This window comes from Antechinus flavipes, chromosome 4 (genome assembly GCF_016432865.1).
Source record: "Antechinus flavipes isolate AdamAnt ecotype Samford, QLD, Australia chromosome 4, AdamAnt_v2, whole genome shotgun sequence".
In the NCBI taxonomy this organism is placed as follows: Eukaryota; Metazoa; Chordata; class Mammalia; order Dasyuromorphia; family Dasyuridae; genus Antechinus; species Antechinus flavipes.
In genome coordinates this window covers 48,501,469-48,522,503 of record NC_067401.1, presented here as the reverse complement: position 1 = coordinate 48,522,503, position 21,035 = coordinate 48,501,469, and the positions used below count along the sequence as shown (strand labels likewise).

General features: G+C 31.0%; 1 protein-coding gene across 1 annotated transcript in view; it reads left to right on the top strand.

Annotated features, from left to right (window-relative positions):
- SYCP1 (synaptonemal complex protein 1) overlaps positions 1-21,035 on the top strand; it is a 94,166-nt gene that overhangs the window by 71,256 nt on the left and 1,875 nt on the right. Inside the window, exons 22-30 of the mRNA XM_051996542.1 lie at positions 803-865; positions 1,002-1,064; positions 2,646-2,762; positions 3,702-3,812; positions 4,273-4,365; positions 6,279-6,353; positions 7,897-7,956; positions 10,732-10,908; positions 12,421-12,564. Coding sequence (XP_051852502.1) covers positions 803-865; positions 1,002-1,064; positions 2,646-2,762; positions 3,702-3,812; positions 4,273-4,365; positions 6,279-6,353; positions 7,897-7,956; positions 10,732-10,908; positions 12,421-12,564 — 903 coding nt within the window. The remainder of the gene's footprint in view (positions 1-802; positions 866-1,001; positions 1,065-2,645; positions 2,763-3,701; positions 3,813-4,272; positions 4,366-6,278; positions 6,354-7,896; positions 7,957-10,731; positions 10,909-12,420; positions 12,565-21,035) is intronic.

Sequence of the window (21,035 nt, the reverse complement as noted above, 5' to 3'; positions counted from 1 at the left end):
ATGACTATTCTCACCTTGTGATTGGTTGTCAACAAAAGGTGAAGTATAAAACAAGGAGATATATGCTTACCTAAGATATTTTCCAATGTGATGTTTTATGTAACTTCAAAAGATGCTTTTTGAATTTTTTGCTGAGGCAATTGGTATTATGTGACTTGCTCAGGATCACATAGCTAGGAAGTATTAAATGTCTGTGACCAGTTTTGAACTTCGATCCTCCTGACTTCAGGGCTGGTGCTGTATCCACTGTACCACCTAGCTACCCTTACAAAAATGCTTTTTGAAGGAAATGTTGTAATGATTGCATGAAAGCTCAGAATACTACAAAACCTCCTTAGAGAAACTCAAGTAATTAAAAGGCATTGATCTAAACATTCATGTTAGAAAAATCACGTGAATGGAAAAACATATATTACACATACTGTAGCAGCAAGGTAGCTACACTTAGTATTTAGTGTGCATGTAAAATACACATGTGCAAATACATATGTAATATACACAGATACATATAAGAAAAAAATGGTAAATCATTCTTTGCAATGAAAATCCCAAATAGGGTCATAAGGAATTGGATACAACTGAAACGGTTGAATAACAATGATATTATTAGGTATATATATGTTATTTATATATCCCTAATCTTGTAAATTTGACATTTGAAATTCATTTTTCATGTTATCTAGTGAGATTCTTTAAGATATACTTTTTAAGCAAAGTATTGTAGAGAATGACCAAAATAGAGTAATTGTCTAGAATTACTATCAAGATAGAAAATAACTATAAAATGTCTTTTTGTTTGTAGTTTAACAATTTAAAAAAACAAATGGAAAATAAAATCAAATCCTTTGAAGAACTACAGCAAGAGGTATGCTAAATTCATAGAAAGCTTAGAAATTTAAAATGTTATTACAACAGTAATTTAAAAAACAATATTTTATTTACAACAATTCTTAGATCAGTGTAAAACGATATCAATAAAAATCCTTTTTATCATTTTACAGAATAAAGCCTTAAAAAAAAAAAGTGTGGCAGAGAACAAACAGTTGAGCATCTATGAGATAAAGGTATTTAATTTCATCTTGTAATTTAAAAAAATTTTCTTGTAAAATAATAAACATTTTGTACTTATTTGTTGTTCTGTATAGACAATTGATCTTAGAGTCAGAGAAATCTAGATTCAGATCCTGCCTTTCTAACTTTATGCAAGTCACTTCAGCCTCTCAATAGTACTCTAGGCCATTATATAAGACTTTTGGTTGCAGGGAAGTTTGGATCTGTATCAGTGAAGAGAATATTCACACTGGGGGTTCACTGTATCAGTGAAATCACATATCTGCCCATTATTTTATATTGTTGCTCTATATCTATTTTTTTTTGAGATATTTGTAATTTTATGTTTTTATTTTTAAATAACTTTTTATTGACAGAACCCATGCCAGGGTAATTTTTTACAGCATTATCCCTTGCACTCACTTTTGTTCCGATTTTTCCCCTCCCTTCCTCTACCCCCTCTCCCAGATGGCAAGCAGTCCTTTACATGTTAAATAGGTTATAGTATATCCTAGATACAATATATGTGTGCAGAACCGAACAGTTCTCTTGTTGCACAGGGAGAATTGGATTCAGAAGGTATAAATAACCTGGGAAGAAAAACAAAAATGCAAGCAGTTTATATTCATTTCCCAGTGTTCTTTCTTTGGGTGTAGCTGCTTCTGTCCATCCTTGATCAATTGAAACTGAGTTAGATCTCTTCATTGAAGAGATCCACTTCCATCAGAATACATCCTCATACAGTATCGTTGTTAATGATCTCCTGGTTCTGCTCATTTCACTTAGCATCAGTTCATGTAAGTCTCTCCAGGCCTCTCTGTATTCATCCTGCTGGTCATTTCTTACAGAACAATAATATTCCATAACATTCATATACCACAATTTACTCAACCATTTTCCAACTGATGGGCATCTATTCATTTTCCAGCTTCTAGCCACTACAAACAGGGCTGCCACAAACATTTTGGTACATATAGGTCTCTTTCCCTTCTTTAGTATCTCTTTGGGATATAAGCCCAGTAGAAACACTGCTGGATCAAAGGATATGCACAGTTTGATAACTCTCTGTGTTGCTCTATATCTATCAAAAAGAATTATATTTTGGAACTAAAGAAACATTTTAATCATAATATATCATATTAAACTTTTTAATCATAATGTACACATTTTCCAGAAAACAAAATATTATTCTATTAAGAGCACACCTAGATTGCTGATGTTATTTGAGAAAATATGGGAATGCGACATAAATTAATGAGAAAAATACTGAACTTGTATTTTGGTTCAACCTTGCCAATTTTTGTTGCTGTTATTGTCAAAGGCAAATCTTTAAGATTCTGAGGCTGTCTTTGAACTAGATTCTTTTTGACTCCAGAATTGGTGCTCTGTCACTGCATTATCTAGCCCCCAAACCTTCACCATTTTTTGAGGATAATTTTACTACTCTCTAAAATAAGTATTTGCAATTCTGGTGGACCTGGCAATTGCTTATTATTAAATTAAAAAAAAATTATAAAACCAAAAAGTAAATGTGAACTCTTATCAAAGAAGGCATAGCATTTATCAATGGGAATATTTTTTTTCTTTGTTATAAGGTGAATAAATTAGAATCAGAGCTAAATGACTCTAACAAAAAATTTGAAGAAATGACTGATAACTACCAAAAAGAAATTGCTAACAAAAAGATATCAGAAGACAATCTTTTGGAAGAGGTAGGAAAAACTAAATGTTTGAAAAAAGTTATATTTTAAAATAATGTAATTTCTTCTGGTTCTCAAAAGGAAAGGATTTAATTTAATACTCTTTAGAAATTTGAAAAATTGGAGAATTAATTTATACATTTGGTATTAAATTTATATAAAGTTGTTCCTTGGGGCTGTTAAATGGTAGTTTTATAGTAACTCAAAATAGAGCTATCATTTATGCCAAGTTTTTTGTGTAGGAATTAAATTGTACTAAAGTTAATTTACATCTTTTTCAAAGGGATGTACTCATGGTATCTTATTATTGACCCAGGCAAATGAAATCTTTTTTTAAAAGAATAATGCTTAATTAGTAGGTTGGTTTATTATAACAACTTACTTTTTCTCAAAACCCAAATATTGTAAATTAAAAATATTATAAACATAAGAAAAAATTAAACTTAAAGATGTATATATAGTATATTTATATGTTATATTTATGTAATATAACATATTTAATGACTGGTATGTTATCAAAGCTATTGTGTACCCTGAATATTGTGTATTAATAAACCCTGAAGGCCCATTAATAAATTCATGAAATAGGTTCTATTTATAATTCATTTATGAAGCATTGGTACAGACAATATATCTTAATGTTATATAGAAAATATTGGTTGACCTTTGAATCTTCTTGTTCATTGAGAACAATCAAATGCATAATTATTTACTTATACAATAATAAATAATGAAAGTAAAAAGTAGCTGGAGCAAATAATTAAATTTTATAATAATTTATAATAATAAATAGAATAATAATAGAATAAACTAGTGAATTTTCTAATCTTAATTTCCTTGACTTTATATTTGAGGTGTAGATGATAGAACATATATATTATTGTGTGGTTTTGTTTAAATAAAATTAATCTCTTGCTTATACATTTTATTTTTATATTTTTTAATTGATAGGTTGAAAAAACAAAGGCAATAGCAGATGAAGCTGTAAAACAACAAAAAGAAATTGATCTAAGATGTCAGCATAAAATTGCTGAAATGGTAGCACTTATGGAAAAACATAAAGTAATTAAAGCTTTTGTTTAGATTTTAAATTGTTTTTGATATATTTAAAAAGTTAATTTAGTCATATATTAAGGTTTTCTTTAGGTTTACCTTGACCATTCATAGTTAGGAGCAATATTGCGCTGCAGCAGTATAATTCTGATTCTAAAATCACATCTTTTAATTGTTGAAGTTCAATGTTATATGTTATATATAAAAAAGATTTGTTCTTACCTTTTTTGTTCAATTTCAGTATGATGTGGCCATTTAAGACATTTTGGATTGACTATATGGAAATTATATAAACTGTAAATCTGTGAATTAGTTAATTTAAAGACAATCATATATATTTATGAAACTATTAAAATAACATGTTCTACAAATGTTAGATTTCATTCGTTGCATAAGACCTATTAAGTAAAATGTATTAGATTTTGATAATTTTTTTTCATAACATAGATTACTTTCCTGTTTTATATAGGATCAATATGATAAAATAGTTGAAGAAAGAGATGCGGAATTGGGATTATATAAAAGCAAAGAGCAAGAGCAGTCATTGAAGAAAATATCTTTGGTAAGCTCTATAACAAATAGGATAAAAACTGTGTATGATGATGCTAACATAGATGCTTGAAAGAGAAATAATTCAGTAAAGCTATTCAGTTAAATTTTTTTTTTTTTTTTTTTTTTTTAGTTTACATGATTCTCTGATCATGGTTTTTTTTTTTGTTTTTTTTTGTTTTTTTTGTATTTTGTGGCCATGCACTCCTATAAAACTTTTTTTTCTTTGCTGCTGCTTCTTTGTCTTTATTTATTTTTACTGAATTGACTAAAGTTTTATTGAGTTAAGTGGGATATTTTAGGGTTGTAAAGATACCGAGTAATAGAAATGTATTATGAAATATTGGATAGACAGATGTCCTCAAAGTCAGGAAGATATGGCTTCTAGTCTTGCCTCTGACACATACTAGACAATTTAAATTTCAAATCAATTTAAAATCTGAATTGATAATAATTGCTTCTTCAGTGGAAGTTGTCCATAATGATAAAATATGTAGAAAAAAAATTCCATATAACTTTTAAAGGAATGGAAATGGATTTTTATAAGTTCTATTCTCCCATCAATTTTTTGACAGGAAATTAAAATGTATGCTAATTTAGTCTTTTATAAAATATATACTCAACTAGGCCAGTCTCCATGGCTGTCAGTATTATTTTCATTTATATTACATGGGATCCCTCTAGAATTTCCCCAACAACTTTTGTAAACCTTGTCCACTGTGCACACATGTCATCGTACTTCAGTTGATAGATAACCTCATAGTTCTTACTTTATCAGAAAGATTAGGGACATCTGATGTTAGATTCTTCAACTGTATTTTTTGCATACTTCAAGAATTTCTGATAGTATCTCTCTTTCATCTTAGATCCTCTCTTTCTGCTTCCTCTAGCAGGGGTCCTCAAACTTTTTAAATAGGGGGCCAGTTCACTATCCCTCTGATTGTTGGAGGACCAGATTATAGTAAAAACAAAAACTTTGTTTTGTGGGCTTTTAAATAAAGAAACTTCATAGCCGTGGGTGAGGGGATAAACATCCTCAATTGCTGCATCTGGTCCGCGGGCCATAGTTTGAGGACCCCTGCTCTAGAGTTTACTTATTGCTCTGTATTGGCTCTTTTCTATATGCGCAGAAATTTTCTTTTCTTTCCGGTCCTATAATCCTTCACATTCCCATCCCTTTATCCATTACCATAATTTTTCTCCATTTATCTTTACTGCCATACACCTAATAAGCATAGTTTGTACTCTGCCTCTACTTCTTCAATACTGAGTCATTAACTCCTTAAAATCTGTTAAGTAACTACTATGTGCTACTTGTTGTGCTAGGCTGGAATGTACAAAAACAATAAACAGTCCTTCAAATTATAACAGCAAAAGTTTTTGTCACTCACTTTTTTTAGAAAAAATTCAGAGGGATTCCCAAAGAGAACAGAGACAAAATATAGAAAATAAAATGATTGGAATAGGATGATAGAAAAATAACACTTGAGACATTTGTATATACTCATATTAGAAAAGATGAATAAGAGAAATAAAAGTTCACTAATCATATTAAAATGAAAAAGAGTAGAAGTATTTGGTCTGGATCATGAGATTAACAAATAGTTGGGTGGCAAATTAAAGAGGGTAAGCAAGAAAACTGGGGAAGCAATAAAAAATATAAATAGCATAGAGTAGTAGTGGAAAAAAGCAAAGCAAAGCAAATAATGTCAGGAGAAGATTTCTCTCCTGAAGAAAGCATAGGGAATTATCTCTAATAGTTTGAATTATGGTAAATTAGGAAGCCAATCATGTAGAAGAATTTGAAGTTTATGTTTTATAGATGATTTGTTTCATGTTGTGAAATGGAAATTACATGGTTGTGCTTATATTGAAACTTTAACATTGTGTTGATGCATTAACTATCTTTTCCTGTATTTTTTTCAGGAAATTGAGATATCTAATCTCAAGAGCAAACTTTCATCTGTTGAGACTCAACTTAAAGTAGAAACTGAGGAAAAGGTAAGTTTATGTTATTATGCAGGAAGAATTCTCAGATTAATCTTAAAATGTTTGTATTTTAAGGTAACTTATTTTTAACTCTTTGTTCTTATCTAATTCTTTAATACAAAATACCATGATTGTCAAGGGCAAATGGGTCAGAGGATGTAGGATATCAGCCACAGGATTATTTACATATGAAAGGGAGACTCTAAGCTATTTGATATGTTAAATGTACATGCACATGTACATTTACATGCTTCTAGTTGTGGATATGTTTCAGAAATAATGTCCAGAATAATGTCTATGTAATAGAATGGAAATAAACTAAACTACTCATTTTAATACAATGGAGTGGATGACCCTTGTGGATCTATATTCTGGATCTTTTACTTCTCCCAAAGTCCCCAGAGGTAAACAAGAATTGAGATATGATTTATAGAAAAGACAATGCAACCTAAGTGAGAAAAGATTGTGTAAATCATAACTAGGTACAGTAATATTATCTGATCACGGTTCTGATGAATTAAAGTATAAATGGATGGCTATCTTAATATGATGTTAGAAAATTCAGCTAATCAAATGAGATTACATTAGGCATTACATATTGTAAAATCTTTCGGTTTGTGATCAGCAGTATACCAAATATTTGGTAAATATTTTAACAAATCTCTTTCTAGGGGAAAAATTATGCTAGATAAGTCTAGACAATCTAACAAAACAATAAATCAAGCTCTGGCTTAAGGTATAAATGTTCACACTGAAAATATGTATCAGGGGCAGCTAGATGGTGCAGTGGATAGAGTGACAGCCCTGAAGTCAGGAGGACCTGAGTTCAAATTTGGCCTCAGACACTTAACACTTCCTAGCTGTGTGACCCTAGGCAAGTCACTTAACCCCAATTGCCTCAGCAAAATAATAATAACAATAATAATAAAATAAATATATATAATATCAGGTTTTCTCATGTGACTTCAGTACATTCCTGGATTTGTCATTGTTGCTCTCTAGTGTTGGAAGAAGAGTATGGGAATGGCTCTCTATGCCTTCTAAGATTTGTTCCTGAGAGAGAATGGTGCTTCTAACCTAAAGATAATATTGTATTAACTATGTACTTTTGATAACAAAAACAAATAATAATGATTTTATTTTGTATGTTGGTGAAATATTCCATGGCTGAAGTTAGGACCATAACTATTATTAGGGCAATTTGGCAAAGCTGTGCTTTTCCTTGATCTGACTTTTAATGTAAAAAAATTAATAGTTCTATTGAGATAAGCAACTTTTTGAAAATAACTGTTGAAACTGTTGAAATAACTGTTGAGACTCAGTGCTGTGTGGGTTTTTTAATTTTTTTATTTGGGTAGAAAGAAACAAATCAAACAGTTTTTGCCTTCATTGTGTTACACAATCTTCTAGAAGTTACAAATAACTTTTCTCATGTAATGTGGACATGAGGGTGTTTGATAAATGCCATTTGGTTTTGATAATAGTAATTATAATAATAGAACTATTTAAACTGAAAAGTTGTAAATAGAATTCTAATTATGGATATTTTTAATAGGAAAAACTTTTAAGAGAGGCAAAAGAAGATATGGCCATGCTCAAAGAGAAGAAGGATAAGGTAAAATACTATTTTTCATACTTTTTTTCATAACAAGTCTATCTTCTGAGGGCTACTTTTGGACAAAAACCTTTAAGTTTAGATAATATGAACTATTTTTTTCAAAATCATGTTTATTTATTTAAAAAATTTTGAATTCCAAATTATCTCTGTCACTTATGTATCTTCCATCCATTGAGAAAGCAAGCAATATGATGCTCATTATACATGTGGAATCATATAAAACTCTTTATTCCTTTTTAAATTTTGAATTTCATTTTTCAGTTAAAAATTATATTTTCTTTCTCATCTCTCCCTATCCCTATTCGAAAAAAAGAGAAAAAAACCACATAAACTAACAAAAATGCATAGTCAAACAAAATTCATTCTTACATTGGACATGTCCAAAAATATGTGTCATTTGACACCTTGAGTCTATCCAGTATCTTTTGTGGCCCATTACAGTCTGTGATCCCGATCCTCTTTATCCCTAATCTTGTCATGAATCGACTATCTACCTATAGGTCAGAAAGTATGTTCTACATTGAACTCCAATTTGTTAAGGATGTCACTCTTTATGTCTTTAGTAATATATCTATTTGCAACTTAACTTATCTTGTCATATAGTGTAAGATGTTGTATAAATAATTTTTGCTACACTACTTTCTAGTTTTCCTCGTGGATTTTATCAAATAATGAGTTTTTCTCCAAGTAGGTAATGTCTTTTAATTTAGCAAACATTAGACTAACAAACTTATTTTTAAGTGGTGGTACAGGGATATATATGGGAGGGTGTGGAAGGAAGGAAATTTGAATATTCTAATTCAACTTCATTTCCTAAAAGCTTTCTCTTCATTGATATTTAAAAATCATTTTCTCTTGGGACCTAGATAAATGAGAAATTTTATGTCTTATCAATCATTTTTAAGGAAAATACTTAGATTGAATATATACACGTTGTTTTCAAATGCATAAAGTTATTTTCTCACCTTTAATTTTCTAAAGTTTGTCACAATGGTTTTCAGCACAATCCTAGAACTAGGTTCCTAATTGTTTTACCTTCATTTACAAAAATAATATTCTTAAAGTACAGGCCTGAACCATGTTAATTTTCTGCTCAATAAATTCTAATAGCTCTTTTGTTAATGTGCCTTTAGTATTGAATATAAATAATTTGAAATTTAAGGTTTTTTTTTTATCACTTGGCTCCAACCTACCTTTCCAGCCTTATTTTATATTATTCTTCTGCACACACCCTTTGTTGGTCCAGCCAAACTTTCAACTCATTTTCTCTTCACAAACAACATATATTTTACTATATATGGCCTTTGCATATAGGCTGTTCTTTATGCCTCAATACAACTTTAAAAGTTTGGCTTAAATATGTCTCCTATATATGAGCTTTCCTGATCCCTCTAGCTCTCTTCAACAACAACAACAACAAAAAATATCTCTTGTACATATTTTATATATACTTTGTGTATGCTTATTATATGTAGGTATAATGTTCACGTTAATAAAATACTCCTTGAGAGTAGAGACTTTTATTTTTGTCTTTGTAACCCTAGTGCTTAGCACAATGTCTGGGTTATAGTAGGCATTTAATAAATGTTGTTGATTGATTGATATAGATTGTGTCTAACAAACTTGGTAAGAAAAATGTTAAGAGTTGAGACGGTAATTTTTGGTAGAATTGATTAGTTGTATCAAGACAAAATCTTAACTATTGATGACTCAGAAGCCCTGGTTGTCCTGATAGCACTACCATGTATGACCAAGATTAATACTTTCAACTAAAATTTTCAATCAGAATAATTTGAAAAAAGTTTTTGAAAATAAAAAGCTCAATTTTCTGAAATTTGAATAAAAATAATTGTTGACATAATTTCACTGGAAGATGGAGCTAGTTGTGGGTTTATAAAAGTAGACTTAGGTATGAAAAGTAGCTTGTTCATCATTAGGAATTTGTCAGTTGTTAAAATATTTCTTTAGAAAGATAAGCTATATGCAGGTTATATCACAATGTTTGTCATTGAGGTTATGATAATATACACTAAAAATGACATAATATTTTTGTTATTTTTTTGCCCTTATTTTAAAGTGTTCATGTTAATTTTGAATAAAATTAACATTTCAATATTTTGTGTAATAGTAGAAATGTTGCAAATAGTAAGGAAGTGTAAATTAGAAGAAATAGGTTCTGGACCTGTGGTTTCATAGGTATAGAGAACTCCCAAATGAGGAAATGCCTTTGACTAATGGACAAGTCAGCAGTTTCTCTGAAGCTTATTGGCTTTTTAAGAACCATTCCCTAATAGATAAATAGTTAAAAGATTAAGTTAGCAAGTGGTTTTCAAAGGAATATTCATAGTGGCTAACACTGTGCCTTGCACATAGAAGGTGCTTAATTACCAAATCAAAATATAACTTTCTGATTTTTATACACTATTATTTGCAATCATTTCTTCCTACTGTCTTTTTTGATGCCCAATTATCTACAGTATTCAAATTATCAGAGTTATTGCTTTGCTCTGTTGGCTGGCCATGCAATTTATCTTGGTTTGTGAGCAAAAGGAAAATTTTCCTTTCCAGTGTTCTTACTCTTTGTTTTCCCCTTCAAGGTTGAATGTTATTTATTCATTATCTAAAAACCAATAATAGAATACAAGTTAGAACGCAGGCCTCCTGAGTATCAGCTAAATATTCTGTCTAGTAATTACCTCTTTTTAATTAAGTAAATGCATCTTTAATATAATTTTATTGATGATTTTAAGTGGTTTTGTTAATCCAATGTAGAAAATACAAACGTCTGTCTTGGCAACTCCTGAAACCAGCAAGTGGAAATGTGATTCTAATATAGATACTTCAGAAAATGCATCATTAAATTTCACATCAGTTGATCGCATCCAATCAAAAAACAAAGAATTTCTTTGGACACCTGTCAAAAAATCCTTATCTACACCATCAATAAAGGTTAGTTGCATAATTTTTCAAAAGGATAACAGCATTATAGATGTTTGATACTCAAAAAACCCTGTGGTATTCATAAGCTTAATATCTATGCAGCTGTTGTTTTTGAGAAAGATTTAAAAATTTGAATTTTGGTTCCTAGTTTCTGTTATTGATGCCAACATATTAGACAAATTATTTAATGTTTACATCCCTTTACATTTAATATTATATAATTCATTGAACTTATGAAAATTAGTAAACTACATTGCTTCAAGAGTCTCAGATTTGGGGCAGCTATGTGGTGCAGTGGATAGAATACCGGTGCTGAAGTCAAGAGGACCTGAGTTCAAATGTGGCCTCAGACACTTTAACACTTCCTAGCAGTGTGACCCTAGCCAATTACTTTGGGGGGAAAGGGGAGAGTCTTATTTGCATTGTCCTGAATATGAGATAACCCTGATTATTTGGGTAACAATATATTTCAAGACTATTTTTCAAATTACAAATATATATTCTGTCACATGAAATATTAGGTATTTTTGATTACTATGACTTACATCAACACAGAGAAAAATCTACTTATTTACAAACTATGTGACCTGGAATTAATGCAATGGTTATTCAGTTCCTTGTTTCCTTCTTCATTTAAACCAGAGATACTTAGAATTAGCTTTCTAAATAATGACAATGGTTTACCTTTATAGAACCCCAAATACTTTACATGCAATAATATCTCACATGGAACTCATCTACTATTCTTAATAGTGTCTAAATAATATTTTTTTCATCTTGCAACAAACTGAAACAAACTGAATGATTTATTTAATGTCACACCTCTAGTAATGATTAGAATTGATATTTGAATCTGAATCTTAGAACTTGAAATCCATTCAAATGTTCTTTCTTCCGCCCCTCTCCCCCATCCCCCTGGTTTAAAGGATCACAAGCTTTGAAGCCGCTTTGTCTCTTGGATAGTTATCTTTCAGCATTTATTTATATTTATCCTTAATTTATCCCTACTCAGGGTTGGTTGTGTTGTCTTCTTGTGGCCTATTCTCTCCAGTGATATAGTTAGTAGAAGAGAGAGTGAAATCTTTCACTTCTGGGAGGAACCCCTCTGAATTGAGTTTACTGATGGTCTATTTTATAAGTAGATTCAGCATATTGATATTGATATTGATCCTCTTAACTAGTCACACCACTTTCTTTTTTGACTTAAGAGATCTCAGGAAACAAACCAGCTGATTACACAATTGACTATCAAGTTGATTGATGGGATTAAAGGAGAAATGCCAGTTTTATAAAATGATAAACCGGTACCTAAATCTTTTCTTGAGAATAATTCAAGTTTTTATACTTTTCAGATCACTAGGGAAATCTTTAGTAATGTATTATTCTCTACCTATTTTCCTGGGTATTTTTAATTATTAGTATCAAAGTTTAGTAAAAACTACATATGTGAAAGTTATGTTTATCGTATCATAAGTTGTATATGTATTTTACCATTGTATTTTTATCTTTTCTCATGTAAAGGCATACACTGTAAAGACACCAACAAAAATGAAAATACTGCAGAGTGAAAAGAAGGATCCGTACAAGGAAGGAACAAATAGAAAAAGAAAAATGCTATTTGATTTTGATACAAATTCAGATAGTTCAGATCAAAATGACCTTTTGGTAAATATATTACCAGGATGTGAAATTTCTTATACTACTTTTTTCCCTAAATTATTTGCATGTATAGCATTATTAATGAAGTGTTATATCTTAGAATAATGTGCCTTTTTATTATGCAGATTTGGATATACCATATCTAGATCCAAAATGATGATATGCCATATCCATGCTATACTTATACAGATTAAGATATATTATGTACCTTGAAATATAATTGAATTCAAAAAAAGTTTGTTATAAAGTGATCAGTCTAAATACCATTATTCTCCCATAAAAGGTTATTAATAGTAAGAGCAATCAAAAAATGAAATAGGTTTCTTATAATTTCTCCCTTATTGAAGATTTTTAGGTGAAGACTTTATATCACTTATGGATGCAATAGAAAAGACTCATTTACAAGTATAGTTTCACTAGATCTCTGACTAAGATTCTATGACTCTGAAATAGTATTGTTGACTGGATTGTCATTTAAAGAGAAAATTTTCATATGTTCACAACTTCTTTTGGCACCTTAAATATAATATTTAATATGCTACAGGATTAATGAATTTGTTACATATCTACTACACACATATTTGTAAATTATTTTTAGTATAAATAATAGTAGCAGAATTTTGGTACATACTGAAGATGAGACATTGATTGATGAGATGAAAATCTTACTCTTCTCTCTTAAATATTACATAAGTGAAACTCATTTTCCATATATTCACTTAGTATAAATTTGTTTTTACATATTCAGTCAACTGGAACAATAAACTGCATAAACATATAATTTTACTTTCCTACCTGTCCTTTAAGCCAAAGTAAAACTTCATGTAAATTGCAGAATCAATCAATCATACTCATTAAGTTCTTATTATGTGCTAGATAGTCTCCTATGTGCCAAATACTCTCCTAGGTTCCAGGAATTCTAATGCAAAGCATGTATCCTATTAGAAGCAAAAACAGGTTGGGTCAGATTAATTTCCTTTTTTTTTTTTTTTTTTTTTTGGAAAAGTTTCCAGGCCAGTAGATCAGAGGAATTCTAGAAACTAATTTAAAGACATTTCAACAAGTATTTGATGAATTCTCCCACAATATCCTAATAGGAAAGATGAAGATGTGGGTTAGATGAAATAATAGTTATATTTAGACCTGAGTTGATGACTGAAACTAGAGAATGGGTTTTAATGAGTTGATATTAACTAGAAAGAGGTCCCTAATGGAGTGCCCTAGGGAAATGTCCTTGGTTCCGTATTTTTAAGTATTCTTATTTATAATTTTGATGAACTTTATAAGCATTGGTAGCATGCTTATAAATATATAGAAACCCAAAGCAATCATATGTTGGATGGCAGAATCTGTAACTGAAAACACTTTGAAAAGGTAGACTTAAAAATAATATTTCACAGATGTAAATTTTTACATTTATTAAAAGATTTTATATGTATGAATGTATATATGCATATATATGTGTGTATATATGTATATATATATAACTATGGAGGAAAAAAAGATTTGGAAGTTTTACTAGTCCATAAGTTTAATATGCAACTTAAAAACTTAAAAAAATGCAACATGGCAACTAAAATAACGAATATAAATTTAAGCTGCATCAATTGATATATAGTGTTCAGAACAAGAGAGGTAACACATTTTTGGAAATGTCTTCCTGGTCAGGTAATATCTAGAGAAATATAATTCTGATAGTTACATTTTGAGAAGGACAAGTGATAAATATTTAGTAGAACAAAAAACTAGATTAACAGCTCTCTTTTGAACATTTCTCCCATGCATGTGTCAGAATTATATAAGGTTCCTTGAAAGACATGACAAAAGTAACCTTATTCATTTACCTTCTATCACATTATTCTATCTATATCTAAGACATAAAAAAATACAAAAGTATTTGTCACTTTTGTACACTGTCCAAAATGAAGAGAGATTCCCTGTAGATAGGAAAGTCCTTGACATGCATCCTTGTGGGTGTCATGGCATTGTTTGACTCAAGCACCTAGCATATTACATATCCTTTTTAATGAAAACCATAATTCATTAAAAGAATTTGATTTAATTATCTATAGAAAGATACCAAATATATAAACCATATTTATTTTCTAAACAACAATGCAGTTGGATGGACAATATATAAAGCTTGTACATAATTACACATAAAATATGCATACACACAAATATGTGTACATCCATATAAATTTTAGACAGTAATTAAAAATTAAGTTAGTTCCAGTATTAAACAGGAAGAGGAAAAACTGTTTAGATGGTTTTTAAAAATTACAATTTTTAATGACCCAAACTTCTTTCTGAAACAAAAGTCCATATTTTAATAACAGCATTCTAACAGTGATGCTATATGGCTGTGAATTATGGAAAACTAAAGAAGTGAAGAATTACCAAAGGTCAATGAAACACATGCATGGTGGGTATAAACAAGCTTTTAGACATTACAAATAGGTAGAAATGGTGTAAAAAATGTCATAGAAATATAAGATGTGGTGAGATTAAGAAGTAGTTGATGGTTCAAGTACTCTATTTGTAACCTTGCAATGTCTTGAGAAATTGAGGAAGGCACCCCCAGGTTGGGGGTACTTTCTGCAATTTATGAGAAGTCATATACAAGAGTCACATAGGAAGGACAACATGTATGGATTGCAATTGACATTGTTGTAAGATTTATCTCCATTGACAAGATCATGGCTAGTCTGGAATATTACTAAGATAAAGACCTTTAAAAAGATAGGGCCATCACGGTAATAAAGGGTATTGAAAGCATGATAGATCAAAAATACTGAAGTTATTCATTCTGCAGAAACAGCTTTGGAGAGAGAGAGAACTGTTTTGAAAATAGGGAAGGAAAATAAGACTTTTTTCTCCTGCTTAACACTAAACTACTAGGAACAGTGAATATATTTTGCAGTTATATGGGAGAAATTTCTTAACCATTAGATCTATCCTGGAATGGAATACACTATATTGAAAGGTAGTAGATTGCCTTGCACTAAGAGTCTTTAAACAGAGACTTTGGAGGATGCTGTAGAGGGTGTTTTTGGTGTGTGTGACTTGGATTACAGGACTTTTGAGATTCCTTCTAAATCTGAGAATCTGATTCAATTACCTAATTGATATTAAATTAATGTGGTGATTAATTATATTTTATAGCCTCATATTATTTACAAGCCTCCTGTCTTAAGACATGGAAGTGACTTTGAGTTCTCAAAGGTTATGTAGTAAAACTAATCCATTTATATACAGTTGTAAAAAATTTAAGTATGATTTGGCAAACACATTATTTTCTTAAGAAGTGAGCATGCTAAATATAGGGAGGCTCATGTATTGAGGTTATTTGATGAAAATGAGAAAAAACAATTAGGATTTTGCTAATTCAATTAAACTCAAATATTTATCAAGTGGCTACCATGTACATGTGCCACTAGTCTCTAAGGATATAAAGTAAAACTAAAACAGTCCCTATTCTCAAATAGCCTACATTCTATGAAGAGATGACAGATGGGGAGAGAGAGGATAAAATGTATACAGTAGAAATACAAATTATTTTGAGAATTAGGATGTCACAAACAACTGGGAAAAGTGGCAGGGATCAAGGAATACTTTACAAAAGTTGTGGCACCTGAACTGAATCTTGAAGGAGGATTAGGATTTTAAGAAGTGGAAATTGAGGAATTGCTTGCGTAATTGCATGACGGAAGGAGACAAGCTAATGAATTATAGAGTTACTAGTAGTCCAATTTCATTGGAATTTGAAGTATATGAAAATGAGTAGGTGGAAACCAGAAAGTGGAACAGCTTATTTGCCATTCATGAGGAGTTTATATATCCCAGTGGTAACAAGGAGCCTTTGAAAATTTTGTGGCAGTAAAATGGTATTATCAGATTTGTCTCTTACATGATTATTTTGGCAGCTGTGTAGAGAATGTGTGGAAGGCAGAACTTTGGAACTTGAAACAAGTATACTTGAAACAAGATGTTAACTCAATGGAATTGATGAAATAATGGTTCTCTAGTTCACATATATGCTTAGTACTTAACATGGTGATGTAATGGTTCTCTAAATTCACACATAATCTGTATGCTTTAATGATTACAGTAAGGTATATAAGGGATAAGAAGGACTGGAAGATATTCTATCTGTGACCAGCCTTGTGGTGGCTCTCATGCCTCCTGCACTAAGATCAAAACTGGGCCAGAATAAAGAATCCAGACTCTATTCTTGACCATTCTCATGGTATCTGTTCTGCTGAGACCAAGGCCCATCCGAAGGATCTAGCCCGAACATTACAAGAATGTGAGGGAAGAATTGACAGCAGAAAGAAGAATTAGCAGTCTATAATAGTAATCCATTTAAGGAAAGATTGGGTCCTGAATTAAGATGGATAGTAAGGAAATAGATACATTTTGAATGTAACTTGATTCTCAATCAATATGTGTTAGGGAAAAGCATCCCTATGTTCCTATAGCCTACAGAACGTGATTCCAGATTGAGAATATGGATATAACCTTGTGTCATTGCATAAAAGGCAAAGTTGGCCCAAAAGTTTTGGAAAGGAGAAACAAATATTATCTTGCTAGAAGAGAGAAAATGTGTGGTTCTGGACTCTTATTGGGAACCAATGCTCAATGTGACTCAGGGATTGAACTAAAAAATATAAAAATAATATACTATGTGATCCAATTTGGAGAATATTCCCTGAATATTCTCAAGATTTTCAAAGCAGCATTATTCATTTTTTAAAAATAGAACTTCAGAGTAATCCAGGAAAAGTAAATGAGCAATGATTTATCTGATAGAGACAGGGAAATGGAATAATTGTATCTCACCTATTGAATTTTATTTGTTTATTAAGAATTATTTTAATAAAAAACAAACAGATAAGTAAACGTGGCTCATGGAGAGGCATGGATAGAGCTCTCTGGAATGTTGGCCACTACTTTCCCCAAGAAACTGATTGTTAATCTGCCTTGAGATGAATGGAAGGGACTAGCTACTCTATTTTTCCTAAAAGAGAGAGAGGACCCCTAGAATTATGTCTATATGTTCTCCTCAGTGTCCACACACATATTTCTGATTTAAGTACATGGGGTTTTTTAGGTTCAAAAAGCCACTTTCCTAGCTACTCTCTCCTAAAGGGAAGAAGATGCCCCAACCTTAAACACTCACTGGTTTGGCCTCTTCCCACCAAATACAAGTTATACATTAGTCTATCACAAACAAGAACTATTAAGAAAATACAATTATCCTAGCAAAAATCAGAGGTTGGAGAAATTATACATATTAAAATATACCAGACAAGTCACATGAGTTAATGAGGTCTTTAGATGAGAGTGAGCAAGCCTTCAGAGTTCACTTAACAGAAAGGAACTAATCTCACCCAAGAGGAATTTGCCTGAATGCTCTGAGAAAGAAAAGTGGAAATGATAACAATAACAACATAACAACAATAACAGTATTCATATAATGCTTTAAAGTTTGCAAAGCACTTTATAAATATTATCTCATTTCATCCTCTCAAAAATCCCAGGAGGGAGGTGCTATTATTATCCCAAGATTTTGGGTGAAGAAACTGAGGTAGTTTAAAGTCCCTGGCCCAAGGCTGTACTATTGTCACATTTGACTTTAAGTCCAGTGCTCTCATTATTTATACCACCAAAGTACCAATAAGGGCTATATTGAGGAGCTGATTTTATATTTCCAAAAATCTTTTTTTCTTTCTTTTTTTCTCTTTTTTTTCTCAAATTGGTCCTCAAAAGAGTCTAGAGCTATGCATGCCCTCTCTCAAAGCAAGAATGAATTTTCTCCAAAACTTCTGAACCAATTCTATCCCTCATGCATTCACAAAGGATTGTGTCCATAGTCTTTTCACTAAGCCAGAATCATGATCTTCAGGCAGCATGCAACACAAGGCTGCCGTTTCTCAACATAGTTTGGTTAATAGAAGAGTCATAGATAACATTTTTTCCCTTAAGATTAGCAATGCCTATATTAGATTTAACATATATTTTTACCATGTTTAACGTATTTTGGGTTATTTGCCATTTAGGGGAGGAGGTGAGAGGGGGGGAAATTGGAACACAAGACTTTGCAAGGGTCAATGTTGAATCCATGCCTATGTTTTGAAAATAAAAAGCTCTAATAAAAAATTTTTTAAAAAAGATTAGCAATGAAGGGGGAAACATGAAATAACTGGCTAAAGGAAGGTTTTTTAAAAAGTGGAAAGACTTTCATCACATTCATGAACAGATGAGAAAAAGTCACTGGTGAGAGATTGAAAATGCATGAGATTAAAATATTAGATAAATATTGCTTATGAATAGATCCAGTCAATATGATAAAAATGACATTTCTATCTAAATATACTTAATGACATACAAATTGAATATCAATTTTTTTATGGGAAAAATAACAATTCATCTGGAAAAACAAAAGATCAAGAATATCAAGAGGATCAATGAAAAAAAATATTTTCAAGGCAGCCTTACAGAAATGGATTTCAGACTATATTACAAAGGAGTAATCACCAAGACAATTCAGTTTTGGCTAAAATGCAAATTGGTGGATCCAGTGAAATAAATTAGGTATACAATATAAAGTAGTAAATGACTGTAGTAATCTAACGTTAGATAAACCCAAAGATCCAAGCTTTGGGGCAAGAATTCACTATTTGACAAAAATTTCTGGGAAATTAGAAAGCACTGTAGAAGAAACCCTAGGAAAGACCAACATCCCACACTAAAAATACCAAAATTGCTACATGAGCTGAACATAAAAAATACTATCATAAGCAAATTAGGAGAACATAAAAAAATTTACCTGTGAGATGTATGCATAAAAGAACTAGAGAACTCAGTGTAGATTGAAGCATGTTTTTACACTTTATTTCCCCCCCCCCCCCATCATTGCTAGTATGTTTTGTACAATTTCACATTTGTAATTGATATCATTTACTTGCCTTTTCCATGACTGGGGAAGAGATTGAAGAGAGGGAGAGAATCTGAAACTTGGAATTTAGTTATTTTTTTAAATAGTGTTTTATTTTTCCAAATACATGTAAACATAGTTTTCCACACATATTTTTGTAAAACTTTGTGTCCTAAAATTTTCTCCCTTCTGTCCACTCCTCTCCCCAAGACAGCAAGTTATTTGATATGTGTTAAATGTGTGCAATTCTTTTAAATGTATTTCAATATTTGTCATGTTGTGTAAGAAAAGTTAGTCCAAAAAGAAAAAAGAAACGAGAGGAAAAAACCAAGCAAACAAAAAGATGAAAATACTATGTTTTGATCCACATTCAGTCTCCATTGGATGGGATTGGCATTTTCCATTCCAAGTCTATTGGAATTGCTTTGTCACTGCATTGTTGAGAAGCACCTAATCATCTTGTTGTTACTATCTGTACAATGTTCTCCTGGTTCTAATCATTTCATTCAGCATCAGTTCATGTAGGTATTTCCAGGATTTTCTGAATCAACCTCATCATTTCTTAAAGAGCAATAATATTCCATTACCTTAATATACCATAAGTTATTCAGCCATTCCCCAGCTGATAGGCATCCTCTCAATTTCCAGTTCCTTGGTACTACAAAAAGACCTTCTACAAACACTTTTGTACAAATAGGTTCTTTCCCATATTTTATGATATTTTGGGGATACAGAACCAATAGCGACACTGCTAGATCAAAGGATACACACAGTATAATAGTCCTTTGGGCATAGTTCCAAATTACTCTCCAGAATTGTTGAATCATTTCACAACTCCACCAAGAATGCATTAGTATTAAGTTTAAATTTTTTTTAAATGAGTGCTAAAGTTTGTTAAAAATTAAAACTGTATATTATTGAGAAACATTTAACAAAATAAGTAAAATACAACAAAATATATAAAAAAGAAAATATGAGAAAATGAGAATGAACAAGGCCTTTGGAGATGTTGGAGGAAATTAAATTGAGTGCTAATTGAATTTTTGGGCTTAGCAAATGTGGAATTTTGTTTGGCTTGATGTCATATGTATATTTGTATAAGAGTTTTCTTTTTCTTTCAATGTGAATGAGAAAGTAGAATAAAGGAACTGATAAGAAAATTGCTGAAAAATGTCAGAGAACGAAGAAAGCAAGCAAGGAAGGAAAGGTGAAAGAAAGTCATTAAAACATTTTTTAATGCATAGAAGAAAACAGAAGGAAACACAAGCTTTAAAAAGTTTGAATTTACTATACTGTTGTTCAGCCATTCAGTTATGTTTGACTCTGTATGACCCCATGGACTTTTGTCCCTGGAGTTTTCTTGGCAAAGATACTGAAATGACCATTTCCTTCTCCAGCATGTCTCCATTTATAGATAAGTAACTGAGGCAAATATTTAGAGATTGTAATTTGCCTAGAATCCTATAACTAGTAAATATCTGAAGCCAGATCTCCTAACTCAGATCTTCCAAGCCCAATGCTCTGTCCACTGGACCCA